General features: G+C 38.8%; 1 protein-coding gene across 3 annotated transcripts; it reads left to right on the top strand.

The window, feature by feature from the left end:
- Positions 1–1,342: 1,342 nt before the first annotated feature.
- On the top strand, positions 1,343–15,478 carry LOC132303833 (uncharacterized). 3 transcript variants are annotated; one of them, XR_009481359.1, is made up of 3 exons: positions 1,343–1,504; positions 14,603–14,716; positions 14,860–15,478. XR_009481359.1 is itself a non-coding variant. In XM_059801267.1 (3 exons), exons 1-3 carry the CDS (start codon positions 14,286–14,288, stop codon positions 14,994–14,996), a joined length of 426 nt encoding a protein of 141 aa, XP_059657250.1. In that variant the 5' UTR covers positions 13,688–14,285; the 3' UTR covers positions 14,997–15,478. The 3 variants fall into 3 exon arrangements, 2 of the variants coding, with proteins under 2 accessions (XP_059657250.1, XP_059657249.1); XM_059801267.1 differs by lacking the exon at positions 1,343–1,504 and adding an exon at positions 13,688–14,460; XM_059801266.1 differs by lacking the exon at positions 1,343–1,504 and adding an exon at positions 13,688–14,460 and having other exon boundaries at positions 14,600–14,716.
- The last annotated feature ends 225 nt before the right edge of the window (positions 15,479–15,703 follow it).

Below are 15,703 nucleotides of genomic sequence, written 5' to 3'. Positions count from 1 at the left end.
ACGTACCAGAGGAGGAGACAAGTGCTTTAAACTCTTTCTTCCTCCCACAGCTCGGCCCTTAATACTCTCTCTCTGGATTTCTACACAGAACAGGCTCAATTCCCTGGTGCAAAGATCTTCACTTCAATGCGAGGATGTCGGGAGTTCGAATCGCCTTAGGGCATTTTATGAAATGTTTGGGTAGTTATTCCTTGTAAGTCCTAGATTATTGATTGCTCTAAGACATTCAATACCACTCCCAGTTCAAAAAAGATGAATAAAAAATAAAATAAAAGAACTGCAAGTAGACACATGTAAAAATTAATCTAAATTTCTAAAATCCTTGGTTCAACAATTATTATATCAATTAGTCAAAAATCGAACTTCTATATTTTTAAAAGCATAAAAAGTGTAAGATATAATAGAATATTAAAATAATGGCTCGAGATTAATTTATGAGTTTGAGTGCGATCTTACCAATTTTTGAGATGAATTTCAACTTGGAATCAATTCAAATGCTAATAGTGAATCATCTTAAAAATACTCTATCTGTTCAATGCGGTGGTTTCAGTTATGAAAGCACAAAATACATTATTAAAATAAATTTGAACAATTAAAATAGAGTTTCACACCATTTTTTTCCTTTTTGGTTGAATATGGATTTAATGGAAAACATGTCCAATAAACAACACCGTGTACATTATACAAGTGGAATATATATTAAGAATCTCACACCTAATTATAATACAAATCTACAAACGATGGTGTATCATATCATTTTGTAATGAAAATGTTCACATTTACTAACGAAAAGGCTTGAAATAATTTTTTTATAATTTTTTTTTTTTATTAGCTGATGCGATTGAATCCTATATTTATGTAAAATGTCAGTGTTAAGCTCTCATGAATTCGAACTACAATAATGTCCATGGTAGTTAAATCCTTATCATTTTTTTTTTTTTCTTTTTTTACATCCAAAAAAAAATATAATCTTAAATCTTATATTAAATACAAAATTATCTTTATTATTGGGAGAATTATGTAAAATTTAGAAAGCATGTTTATTTGATTGATATTCCAAAATATAAGTTTTAAAATATTTGAATAAAACATTTGAAAAAAGGATTTTGATTTGTAATTTTTAAAACTAGAATGGAGAGGGACTCGGCCAAAATTTGTTCCTTGTAATTGGGCCACCAGCAGTGGCGAGCACTCTGGTTTAATTTCTAATTGGGCCTTATTCTATAAGCCCAATGAGAACGACGTCGTATACCTAAATTTACAAAGCATATCGCCAAAATCTGAAAAGGGAGTCTTGGTTGGTACGTACCACTCCGAGACTCCGATGACGCAATGACACAGAAAGACTGCTTCCCTCGATATAGAGAGAGAGAGAGAGAGAGAGAGAGAAACAGAGAGCTTAATTTGTTCTCGAGAGAGAGGTATTCAACGAAGAGGGAAAAACCTACACACACAGTACACACAGAGAGGGCTTGCAAAGGTTCTCAGTACTCAATCGTCAAAGGTGAGCTCTTTCTCGCACTTAACTCTTCCTTTTTCTTCATATATACACGTGTGTTATGCATTTGCTTTTTATTAGAGTCATCTTAAAACTTAATTATCTAATTAGGGTTCTAGTGACCTTGATTGGGATCATAGATGTGCATGCGCATTATGCCTGTAATCTTGAATGATCAAACTTTTTGTGTTGTCGATTTCCAGTTCTTGCCCTGTCAGTTCCTACATTGTAAATAGAGACTGTTAAATTTTGTTTTTCACATATATATCAGTGTGCATGTCTATTTATTTTATTTTATTTGTGTAACAAAGAATCAACTCGCCCATTAGCCACTTTAGACTCTTGGATGGGTTGTAAACTCCGGATATGTGCAATCACTGACAAACCACACATGTCATTTAAATCGGATACTTTTGTGTTTTGTGGGAATCGAACCCAAAACATCCGAGTTTTCATGCTATTAACGTATGTATGAAAAATAGTTTTCTCAATTAATTTGTTAACTTTGAGAATTGGGATAGATTTTTCCTCCAAGTGAGCCAATTTTCCTTTTGTTATGATGGGTTCACAAACAAGCTTTCAAGGGATTATATATATATATATATATATATATATATATATATAAGTGTAGCATGCAAAAGCACACGATGCAGCAGAGACCAAAGGGGACTCCAGTTAAATCACCAATATGGGTGGATGAGGAGGTACAATTTGAGCTAAAAACTTGGTGGCGCGCTTTCATGTTTAAGTGTCTTGAGGCGATGGGAGGCACTTTTTCATTTTTTTTAAATTTATAATTATTAGTATATATCATTGAAAGAGCCCTCAAGAGGGCATCCCGAAACAACTGCACAAAAGCCAAAAAAGAATAATGGGAGGCACATCATTTCATATGTTGAGAAATAACTGACCCATCTTTGCCATATATTTCATACATTAGGCATGTTAATACTTGTTTGTATATTTTCTATTGTTGTCTCTATAGGTACTTGATTTTCAGGTGGGTTCCAGATCATCACAAAGTAACAAATGGTGAGGTAAATCTTGCAACATGATGGAATCCAAGATGGATTGAGAGAGGTGGAAGCCCAGGTAAACAAGAGAGAGAGAGAGAGATGGCAGTGTATATGTGTGAACACCATTGACTCCTTGATCCATCCTTTAGGGGTTGTGTAGAGAACCCATTCTGAGAGAGAGAGAGAGAGAGAGAGAGAGCTTAGAGCTCTCGGTTTAGGAGGAATTTTCCTTCCTTTTTGGTCTACCCCCTTTTCTTGGCCTTAGGTCATTTCCTTTTATAGGCCAAGTGAGGGTGGGTGATGTCATTGATGACATCACATGTGGGTCCATTGACAAAATAATTAAAAGAGATTAATTTCTCAAATAATTATAAAGCCATTTTAAATAAGATGGAGTAAAATGCTCGGGAGTCAAAATGGTATCTTTCTCTGCAAGTCAGGTCGAATGTTGACTCGGCGAACCCTGGATTTCAGCCACCAAACCAAAACCTCCTCAGATCCCAAGGAATTTTGAGTCATGCTCCCAACTCAGGTCTTCGTTCTTCTATTCAAAGCATGTTGATGCCGTGGCAACTTTGACCGTTGACTAGGTTATGTGGGCCATCGTTACTGATGTGGCGTAGCTCGTTGACCGTTTTGACCAAGCTGTGTGAGCCATTGTTGATGATGTGGCGTTTACCATGTGGACTCGAAATATAGGTATCAACATTAGCCCCCCTGCGCGAGTGAGCTTCGTAGAAAGGTAAAGGTTAGTCGTACATAAAATGATGTTCATTATATAAACAAAGGGAGAATATTTTGAGATTCTTAGAAAGAAGAAAAAATTTATGAGAAAAAGTTTTAAGCAGTAAGGTGTGTCCTCAGATGAGGCATTTCATCTTGGGTAAGTGTTCTGAGTCGCTCGATAGGAGTCGGATCGAGGAGGAGTCCGTCGATCGACTAGTGATAGTTTGGGACTGGGTCGCTTGATGGACTTGAGTTAAGTCTGAGGCTCTGGGTCGCTCTATGGAAGTCGGATCGAGGAGGAGTCCGTCGATCGACTAGTGACAGTTCAGGACTATGTTGCTCAATGGACTTGATTTATTTAAAGTCTAAGGTTCTGGTCGTTCGATGGAAGTCGGATTGAGGAGGAGTCCGTCGATCGGCTAGTGACAGCTCGGGACTGGGTTGCTCGATGGACTTCGAATGGTGAAGTCTGATTGATACCCTAGGTCACTTGATTAACTTTTATGATAGTTCATTCAAGGCTCTGGGTTGCTCGATGATTTCGGGCTTGATTCTATGTCGAGGTTATGGCCATCCGTGGATGATATGTTGCTATTATGTGGACCGCAAATATACAGCTACTAACAGTATGGTAGTCCCCCCGCGCGAGTGAGCTTCGTAGAAAGTAGAAGGTTAGTCGGGCATAGAATGATGTGTTGTAATCGTAAAAGAAAATGAGAAATCTTTCGAGATTCCTAAAGGAAAAAATAAAATTGTGACTTTGGGTCCGTAGACTGACAAATCGTGGCGTTGGGACAGAGGCTCTGGGCGCTCGATGTCCAAGTCAAATCTAGGCTCTGGGTCCGTCGATTGACTAAACAAGGCGTTGGGACAGAGGCTATGGGCGCTCGATGTCCAAGTCAGATCGAGGCTCTGGGTCCGTCAATTGACTAATCAAGGCGTTGGGACAGAGGCTCTGGGCACTCGATGTCCAAGTCAGATCGAGGCTCTGGGTCCGTCGATTGACTAAACAAGACGTTGGGACAGAGGCTCTGGGCTCTCGATGTCCAAGTCAGATCGAGGCTCTAGGTCTGTCGATTGACTAATCATGGCGTTGGGATAGAGGTTCTGGCCCCTCGATGTCCAAGTCAGATCGAGGCTCTGGGTTCGTCGATTGACAAATCGTAGCGTTGGAACAGAGGCTGTGGGCGCTCGGTGTCCAAGTCAGATTGAGGCTCTGGTTCCGTCGATTGACTAAACAAGGCGTTGGGACAGAGGCTTTGGGTGCTCGATGTCCAAGTCAGATCGAGGCTCTGGGTCTGTCGATTGACTAATCAAGGCGTTGGGACAGAGGTTTTGGGCGCTCGATGTCCAAGTCAAATCGAGGCTCTGGGTCCGTCGATTGACTAAACAAGACATTGGGACAGAGGCTCTGCCTTGATGTCTAAGTCAGATCGAGGCTCTGGGTCAGTCGATTGACTAAACAAGGCGTTGGGACAGAGGCTCTGGGCGCTCGATGTCCAAGTCAAATCGAGGCTCTGGGTTCGTCGATTGACAAATCGTGGCGTTGGGATAGAGGCTCTGGGCGCTCGATGTCCAAGTTAGATCGAGGCTCTGGGTCCGTCGATTGACTAATTATGGTGTTGGGACAGAGGCTCTGGGCGCTCGATGTCCAAGTCAGATCGAGGCTCTGGGTCCGTCGATTGACTAAACAAGGCGTTGGGATAGAGGCTCTGGGCGCTCGATGTCCAAGTCAGATCGAGACTCTGGGTCCGTCGATTGACTAAACAAGGCATTAGGACAGAGGCTTTGGACGCTCGATGTCCAAGTCAGATTGAGGCTCTGGGTCCTTCGATTGACTAATCATGGCGTTGGGATAGAGGCGTTGGGCGCTCGATGTCCAAAGTGAGTCGGATCGAGGCGTTGGGCTCGTCGATAGATTTTCTTTAGTTTTAGAGCATTCGAGGCCTAGGGGCTCTCGATGATCTGCAAGTATGGTAAGTCAATGTGTATCCATCAAATGAACCAAATATAATATAATGCTAAAACTTTATAAAGTCATAAAAGAAGAGTTAATATAAAGTTGTAAATTGAGTGATTTAACTGTACCATGTGTATTCAATGCTATGAGTTGTTTGAGTGACGATATTAGTAGCAGTTTATGTTGATAGAGGCAATATTAGAACACGTATATGTAATGTAGTAGTGACCCCACAAAGAAGGTGAACATTTTGAAAGGCAGTCCTCGAATGGGACTTGCACAAATGTTCTGGTAAATGTAGAGTCAAAGACACACTTGATCATTTGAAATTTGGAAAGTTAAAGAGATATGTTTTTGTCCACATATGATGTTGAATGATAAAGATATATGATGTAATAAGCATTAAATAAAAGGGAGTGCTTGTAAGATTACAAATTGAGAGAGAGAGAAAAAAAAAAAAAAAAAAAAAAATCAAAATACTTAAACTATATCATTAGTTGAAATGATTAAGGATGCAAAAGTTTTTTTTTTTTTTTTTTTTTGGATTTTAATTAAGGATGCAAAAGTTGTTTCACCAAGTGTGAGGCCTTGAAGCATTTTGTGAGACTAAATATATCACCGTCGAGGCAGTTAAGGAAACAAACTGTGAGCACGTCACATGTGTCACTTGTAAGCAAAAAGCATACACCTTTTTGTATTAGTAACTAAAACAAAGAGTGTTTTGGCAGCTACTACTTGGTAGGTACATGGGAGAAGATATACATTATATAAACATCGTGTCTGTGTCTCTCTCTATATATAGATAGAAAAATCGACGGGCCTCATCGTGAACAGTTGGCACGAAATGGACCGGCAATTGAGATGGTGTCATCGATAAGAGCTACGGGAGTGCTCGTCGATGAAGGTGGGAGCCCGTCAATCGAATGGTTGCTGACAAGGGTCGCTGGGTCATCGACCAAACTGGGCATCGACTATACTGGTTGTTGCCGGAGATCGATGGGCTATGTTGTCGGGAGGTATCGAAGAATCGAAAGGTGAAATCGACGGGACTTTGTCGGCAATGATCCGTGGAAGTCATCGACAGAGGCTGAAATCGACGGGCTGAGGTGAGTGGGATGAAATCGATGGGAATTAAGCGTCGCTGGCGTGAAATCAACGGGCCTCGCCATCGACGGGCTTCGGCGCCGCTAGCCAGTTGCGCAAAATCGAAGTGTGATAGCATAAAATCGACTAGATGTCGACGGGCTCAGCTTCAAGGACAACCGGCGAACAAGTGGCAGTGAAGAAAGCGAACGGTGAACAACGAGCAACAGTGTCGGTGACTGTGAACGGCGATCGAGGAGCCGTCTATCGGTGACAACGAACGATGAAGGACGGTCGGATGGTGACGACGAACAGCGAAACCTATATATCCAATCCCGTCGTACGGTTCAGCTACCCGATCGGCGAGCATGGTAGGTTCGATGAAATCGATAGGTTGTCATCGTTTGGAAAACAGTTTGAACGACTTGCAGGAGATCGACGAGCTTTGTCGTAAAACTTGTGTTGCACGACATCGAATGTTGTCGGCGTTTGGAAGAAACGTTTTGTTGGAAATCGATCGGCGTTGGCGATTTGGAAAATGTCTCCATGACAGCGATGGGTGGGTTATCGACAAGGTAGCCAGAAAGGGTCTACAAAAATGGGGCAAGTCTGGTGGCCCAAAATCGGCGGGCTCAGTTGTTAACAAGGGGTAGCCAAAACTCAACGGCGTCGTTGACAAGTCTGAAGTCCCAAAAAATCGACGGGTCATCGATGGGATGGAGGTCATCGACAAGGTGGACTGATCATCTGAGTTGTGGCCGCAAAATCGAAAGTTCATCATTATTTGATTGCCCAAGATTGATGGGGCCTTGTCGTCGATTAGGTAGCTTGGAATCGATTGGCTTTGCTGGCAAAATTAGGGAGCGTGTTTGTCAAACCAAATGGTTTGAACGAAATGGATTGGTTGGCGCTGGAGATCGACGAGTGTCATCGATAAAAACGGAGGCATGGAATCGACGGGTGTTTGGACAAACTATTTTGTGTAAGATCGACGGTATTGTTTTGCATAAAATCGAGTGAGTTGGAATCGACGAGTGTATTACGACGGCATGAAAATGGGTGCATGAAAATCGACTGCATAAAGGGACGAGTTTTTGTCAATAATGTTGATAACATCAATAGATGGGTGTTGAGACAATTGTCATGAAAATCGATGAGTTGGGTTAATAGGTTTGAGACTGGCAGGCTGTTAAGAAATCCACAAACCCAAGAGCGCAAATGGACAATCGAAGGCTGCGAGCCATGGACAATCGAAGAGGTGCGAATGTGCACAAGATCAACGAGAGGTGGGTCGTCGACGGGTGCACAAAATCGACGAGAGGTGGGTCGTCGATGGGCTCAGCTTTAAGGACAAACCACCAAACAAGTGGCAGCAAAGAAGGCTGAATAGAACAGTGAGATTGACAGTTGCATGAACTCGCTGAGTGCATGAAATCGATGATCCTTGTCGATTAAAACTGGCATGGTATGTCATCAACGGGTGGGTATCGACGGGTTGGTGTCGAGACGATTGTTGGCATGAAAAAGGTGCAGGTAATCGACGGGTGGGGGTTGTGAAATCAAAGGGTCCATCAACACAGCAAAAAGAAAACTGCAGCCTCATCGTCAAAAATCAATGGATCAATGTCGACAAGAACGGCGAGCACGCAATCGACGGACAGGTCATGAATCCATTGGTTGATAAAATTGAGGGGTCGTCAACCATTGCAAATAAAAATGTTGGCATGTGCAGCAATTGCAAATATATGTGTGTAAAATACTTTGACTATGTAATGGCCAGTGGGATTTCTGGTTATCCAAAACAATTGGATGTTAAGTGCGAAGAAGCACCAGTGGAGGAAAGAGGCATGTGCAAGGTTGGTTATGAAAATCACTGGTCATGACCAAACTGGTGGTCTAAAATCGACAAGTGGGTGTCGTCGTCGAGACAGTTGCATGAATTTGACGAGTTTCGTCGTTTGGCTAGGTCCTTAGAGCAGTTTGAAATGTGAGAATATAACAGTTCAATGAGATATCCATTAAATGGATAAGGATGCCAACTAACGCTATATATATATATATATATATTCTCAATAAATGTGTAAAAATGTAGTATCAAAATATCTTTTTACTTTGTATGCTTTATTGCCTAATTTTTAGGCTTTATTGTACTGTCAAAGAGAAAAGTTGTGGGGATCCAACTAAGAATTTTGTTTTATGTGACCGTAAATATTTGTTTTATGAGAAAAGTTGTAGGGAGCCAACTATTGGTAAAGAAGTGTGCAGGTGGGCGTACAGGAAACGAGTGGTGCCAGGTGCATACGAGCATTGTTTTCAGATCGTCAATATATATAGATATATGCATGCCTGTATGTATTTACAAAAGATAATCTAGGGAGAGAAAAAAAAGTAAATAGGAAACAGAGTTTGAGAAATTACAGATTGCTGTGAGTTGCAGGATCTAATCTCGTTGATGTAAAAGCAAAAAAAATGGATAAATAAATTCGTGAAATATATATATACATATATATATATATATATATTGGTATATTTTAATTTGAGATAAATATGAGCAGGATGATAAGAATTGGAAGATGACAGTTGTGAGATAGTAGTAAAGGTGCCAGGTATGTCATAAGACAAAATCAGTTGGGATATGTAAATATACTATCTGGCAAAGGAAATTAAGATTAAAATTTTTTTCCTTGAAGTATGAGCAAATGTGAAATGTCTTGTCAAAATGAAGGAAGCAATAAATAAATAATATATATATATATATATATATATATATATATATATATATATGCACACATTTTTTCAAGCAGATAAGCAAGAAGAACGAATGAGTCTGTGTAGAACATATATAAGCGAATGATTGAACAGCTGAGTTCGGCCATTGATTTATATGCAGAGCGAGCAAATGTAAATGATTTGACTAAGGCAAAACGAAATAAATGATGCAAAAGAAAATCAGTTGGTAAAGTTACTCTTTGGAGACCACATCAACAGAGAGCAAGCAGGTAATTAATCACGTTGATTTGAAAGCAGGGCAAAGAAATAAGTAAACGAGTTGGGGAAGATATCACCGGTTTAAAGCAGTAGTGTGTCTGTAGAGGAGTTTTCCATGTCGGTGACTGCAAATTTGTAGTACAAAATAGCATATCTATAGAGGGCTTCTGAGCTCTTCCATATCCACAAAGAGCTCTTCTCACGATTTATACAAAAATACCTCCCCAGTGAAGTCGCCAAATGTAGGTACTTGATTTTCAGGTGGGTTTCAGATCATCACAAAGTAACAAATGGTGAGGTAAATATTGCAACATGATGGAATCCAAGGTGGATTGAGAGAGCTGGAAGCCCAGGCAAACAAGAAAGAGAGAGAGAGATGGCAGTGTATATGTGTGAACACCATTGACTCCTTGATCCATCCTTTAGGGGTTGTGTAGAGAACCCATTCTGAGAGAGAGAGAGAGAGAGAGAGAGAGAGAGAGCTTAGAGCTCTCGGTCTAGGAGGAATTTTCCTTCCTTTTTTGTCTGCCCCCTTTTCTTGGCCTTAAGTCATTTCCTTTTATAGGCCAAGTAAGGGTAGGTGATGTCATTGATGACATCACATGTGGGTCCATTGACAAAATATTTAAAAGAGATTAATATCTCAAATAATTATAAAGCCATGTTAAATAAGATGGTGTCAAATGCTCGGGAGTCAAAATGGTATCTCTCTCTGCAAGTCAGGCCGAGTGTCGACTCGGCGAACCCTGGACACAGCCACCAAACCAAAACCTCCTCAGATCCCAAGGAATCCTGAGTCCTGCTCCCAACTTAGGTCTTCGTTCTTCTATTCAAAGCATGTTGATGCCATGACAACTTTGACCGTTGACTAGATTATGTGGGCCATCGCTACTGATGTGGTGTAGCTCGTTGACCGTTTTGACCAAGCTGTGTGAGCCATTGCTGATGATGTGGCGTTTACCATGTGGACTCGAAATATAGATATCAACAGTCTTATAAGTCAGATTTTGTTTATTTGCCTTCTTTTCTTTTCATCAATTTTGTTCCACACAAAATATGTTTAAAATTTGCAAGGGTTTGCTACAGAGACAAGATGGATTGCAACGTAGAAGCATGTGCAGAGTGCACCCATAATTGTCTATTGATTCATGGGAAGAAGAAGGGCCTGTCACCCACCATTACCTCATTTATTAAACTCATGATTGGCGATGATTTTTCTAAAGCTATTGCTGAAATATGTGGCTCAATTTCTGCCAACTCACCATGTAATTTGCTCACCCATGTCATCATCAAGTCTCATCACCCACGACATCATCTTCTTGGCCTCCAAGTATATGTGTTCAACAAGCTTTTTTCTTGGTCTCCAAGTCCAGCCTATGCATGCGTGGTCACTAAGTCCAAGAACAGTGATGACATTTTGGCTATAAATAGCCTTGATCTCTATAGTTCAATCATCCAACAATTGAAAGTGTTTACTCAATATAGAAAGTGAAAGTGTGAGAGAGTTTTGGGTGTGAGCCACTTAAGCATTGTATCTCTTTATTTCTGTAGTGAAATATTGTTCTGTCTTCTCCCCGTGGACGTAGGCATAGTCGAACCACGTAAATCCTTATCTCGTTTGTGTGTATGCCATTTTAATTTTCTTGTCATTAATTTTCTCTTTTGTTCTCAAAACTCCTATTCGATTTTTTTTTTTCATAACAACTATATTATAACTTCACATCTTTTTTTCTCTCTCTCTCTCTCTCTCTCTCTCTCTCTCTCTCTTAGTTAATTTAATTAATGTGTTGCTTTATATGATTTTAATGTTGCTTCTCTGTTATTTTTTTCCTCTTACTTATTACACATTGATTCACCAATTTCTACTTTCTCTGTACATATCCACTATTTGTTTGATCTTACACTTCTTTTAACAGTCTCTTTTTATTATGTTTTTTGCTTGTTAAATTTATATCTCAAAGTACATGTTTGTCTACTTTTGACCTTTGGTATTGATTTTTATTTTACTATTTATTGCATAATCTAATGCCTTTCAATGTTTAATTTTGAATTTGTTTTATTTTTCGTTAAATGGTGGGTCTGCCTTTCATAATTGCCATTTTTATAGGAAAGATGGTATTTTGTGTGTTGCACATGCTTATTTGCGCATGGAAATCAGTATTGGATTTGATCATTATTTAGCTTGATTTGTTGTCTGCTAAAATCTGTGGCACAGTGAACAATCTTGTTGTAAGATTGAGACCACAACTGGTTTTGCTGCATCATATTATGTGAATTTGTTGTATCAACAATTGTGGTTGGACAAGTTTGAATTTGTGGTATCGAGATACTATTAACTACTGGATGTTGCGTGCCATTAAGTAAAGCATGTTGCGATGAACACTTTGAATTACTAAACAGAATCTAACGTTGGTATTGTATCCAGTTAAATTTATTTTTCAACCTTTTTTATGCAAGTTTTGAATATATTATTGAAAGAAGGAAATAGTTGAGGACGAGAGGGGGGAGGAAACAGTTCTGAACTGGCTTGAACTTTCTTTCTGTCAAAGATTCTTGGTGTGCCATGCATATGTTGTGTTTTCTCTGTCTTTTCATAGTAGATAGATGGGTCCTATGAACTCTGTGGGAGTTTTCTGGTTACCATATACGAATAATTGAAATAGTAGAAATCAAATGTACTGTGATAGTAGAGGAGTTTTCTGGTTGTGATTTACGAATAATTGATCACTAATTATTAGCAAAGTCAAATTACACTAGCCAAATGAAATAGTGGAAATCAAATGAATGCCCATTCAGTCTGTGAAGTTGCAATTTATAAAGATGTTACTACATTTGTTTGACACGGAGTTTTATTCCAGTTAAAACTAAGGACTTGTTTATCTGAGAAGCTAAGTGGATTGATTATTAATTATTTTATGGGTTAAATACAGTAACCTTCTGTGAGGTTTTTCCAATTACACGTGGATGAAACTTTTGAAAAATCTTGCAATTACCTCCCCTCTAATGAATAGTGGCTTAATGATGTTAACTTTTTGGGTGATTTTAGCTTTTATACATCGTGTAGTGGCAACTTTGTCCACACTTATAAAAGCAACACTTGGTTTTCTGTTCACACTCTACCCCCAACGATTTCAACCTCCTCCTGCCGTCGCCACCACCACAACCATCTCTCTCTTCTTTCTCTCCTCAAAGAAAACTAGTTTCCGACTCCCATTTTTTCTTAGGTTTGAACAACAAAATGGGATCCTGATGTAATTGAATACTAAGAAACCTCCAACTTCCCGATCATGATCCAATGAGAAAGCATGCCATCCCTGCTGGAACACAATGGAGCCGCTAATATTGGATATTTGTCACTATCCACCATCGCCCAATTTATCCTCAAGATGAGTTTTCTGACCAACCAATTCTGATTTTCAAATCCCAGTTCATAATTTAACCCAACCATCTCTCTCTCCTCTCTCCACTCCCTCTCTCTCCTTTCCACCTCATCCCACCATACTCAACATCTTTGTCCGTCCCTCCAATGAGAAATTTCTGAATTACAGCTCATTTCGGCCGACCCACGAATAGTAGAAACTCGCTCGGAATAACGCTGACTGAACAACAAGTTAACAACAGGTGCATCACATTCCGGTAATTCATGGTCCAAGTTTTGATTTTCGAAACCCAGTTCATAGTTTTAATAATGTCTAGAGTTTTCTTCTTTTTTTTTTTTTTGTTTTTTTGAAAGGTCATGTCAAAAATTTTCAATATAACTCAGATATTGATTGTGTAAAACTTAATAATTTTAGTTCTAATTATGGGGTTGTTCAAGATGTAGCTGAGTCTGATTCCATGAATGAATTGAAATTATAAAATTTGGGTGAATCTGTTCTATGGAACAAATTTGAAGGTTGGGTTGATCAGTATGAGAAGGATTTAGAGTATTGTGGCATTGGGTTTTGACCTATATTTAGTAAATTTTGATTCAGATGGTAATGTCAAAAAGGCTGTTGTTAATGAGGAAGAAATCTTGAGAAGTGGAATTGAGCATTCGTTGTATAACCAGAGTGAATTTGAGGACTTAACAGAAGTGAAATCAGAGATCTCTCATGCAAAAATTTTAGCTAGAGAAATAGAGAGTGGGGGTTGCATGTTTCAAAGAATGAAGTTTTTGGGTAATGAAATTAGATGATAAATTGGCATCATGTGTATATTCTAGTACTTGGGCTACAAAATCTATGAATTTCTATAATAAAGTTCGGGAAATCAGAGCAATGGCAAGGTATGCACGTGAGATCCTTTTCCAAGTGACAACAATGAAGATGATCTGACTGTGTGGCCTAGGAAAAAAATTGTCTAACTGTGTATGTAAATATGGGTTTATATATCTTGTTCACTTCAGTTCAGTAATTCATTGTTCTTGTTCAAATCGGGTTTAGGTGCATGGCTTACCAAGAACAATTATATATATGGTAATAAAGTCATTTCAGATGAAGGGATGGGCATTTTGGTCAGACTATGCAATGTTTTGGACAGGGGGAGGTATTTGTAATAATGAGCCAAAGTTGAGGGGAACATGGTGCAAATTTTTTTAAAAAGTTTCATCCATGTGTTATTAGGGTGGTCACGGTCAGTGTATTTAACCCTTTTTTATTTGGACTAAAAGTATATTCTTTTCCTTCAACACAGTTGCGCTTGTTTAGTTGGGTTTTTCTGTTGACTGCATCAATGTTAAATAACAGTATCCAAGATTAATGGCTCCATTGCCTCAGAAGGGATGGCATGGTTTCTCATTGGACCATGATCTGGAAGTTGGGGATTTCTTAGTATTTAATTACATCGAAGGATCCCATTTTGTTGTTCAAATATTTGGGAAAACTGGGTGTCAGAAACCAGTGTTCTCTGAAAAGAGCCATGGACGTAATGGTCCGGCGGCTGAAGCAATTGATAATGGTGCGGCTGAAGCAGTTGGAAGGCTCTGAAACATCTCACTTTGCAATGAATTCAAGAAAATGATGATTCTGTGAGAATGGATAAAATGATATTCATGTCTAGAAAAGATTCTGGCAGTGGAAATACCTCTGGGCATCTCCTGGACACATCTGCTGCAGAAGCTGCAAGAAATAGAAACAGCCATGCTGAGATATCGAATATGGTTATAAAAGAATGCCAGAATGCAAAGAAAAAGAGAGTTGCACGATCAAGTTAGTTACTTTATTAATTATGTGTGATCTTAGAAGTCCTATGTACATATATATATTTTTTGTTTTATCATTTCCTGTATCATCATTATATATAGATATATATATATTTTCCCTCACATTAAAAATGCTGAACCATTAGCAGGCAGTCATGGAGTGTTTCAGAAGGAAGGTAGTCCGAGTGTCCTGCAGAAATATACTGGATCTTCAGAGTTCTGTGACCTTCCAGTCTCTATTGCAATGCAGAATTGTCAATTTGGTTTGTGTTCCGTCCTTGTTACCAATTTGCATGGTGGTTTGTTGGAGCAGGATTCTGTTGTTTCAAAAGCTTCAAATTTTATTTCATAAATATTGTATTTGATCTTTATCCAATAAATACGAATTAATAGCTATATTAAACAGGTGAACGGATGCAAGTGGTTGAAAAAGAGAGAGAAATGTGCAGTCATGAGGAGACGAGACATGGTATTATTTTGCTTTTACTTCTTTTATTTTGTTTAGCACACCTTAGGTTTTCCATCTCAGTATCAAATACTTGAATGAAATACAAGAAGGCAACCAAAGGTCATCAATGAGTGCGGGCAAGGTTCAAGTTCGGCTATAAACGATAATAATAAAGGAGACAAAGTGGTGAAAACTGAACCTCTTGATTTGATTGTTTTTTCCTCACTGGATGCCACCAGTTCGGTGGTGGGAGATGGTCAATCATTTCTTGTATGTTACTCATTAACTCATTCTGCTCAATGTGTTTGCCTTTGTGCTCTGTTTTTCTTGCAATTTTTTTTTTTCTTTTTCTATAATCAAAACTAAATAGCTGAGTCAAGAATAGGTTTACAGCACAAATTCATTCTCTGCTGGCATATTATTTTTTTTTATTTTTCTTTTTTTAATCATATCATTTGTTAATAATTGTTCTATGAGTTATGTTGTTCCCTTATTTATTTTATTTGTGAGGAATAATCTGTCTTAATTCAATCCTTGTATGTTGATTACCTTTATTTTCTTGAACAAGAACGGTAAAGAAGTTAGTCTAAGATTGTAGGCTTAGATTGAAAACCTTGGATTAGAGGAACATTGACAGGTAAAGGGATGAAGTTAGTCGACGCTACCACTAGAAGAAAGTTCATGTAGCTTGTTTACGCAAGACTAAGTAGGTATGAGAGAAAGAGAATTGAAAATACATGATATAAACTTTATTGCATTGGAAAAGATAGAGAAAATGGTTTAGGGATAGTTCTAGATAAGA

Source organism: Cornus florida, unplaced genomic scaffold (genome assembly GCF_030987335.1).
Source record: "Cornus florida cultivar Cherokee Brave unplaced genomic scaffold, ASM3098733v1 CherokeeBrave_3.0.0_Hap2_Chr04, whole genome shotgun sequence".
Taxonomy (NCBI): Eukaryota; Viridiplantae; Streptophyta; class Magnoliopsida; order Cornales; family Cornaceae; genus Cornus; species Cornus florida.
This window is presented reverse-complemented; position numbering and strand designations above follow the sequence as displayed.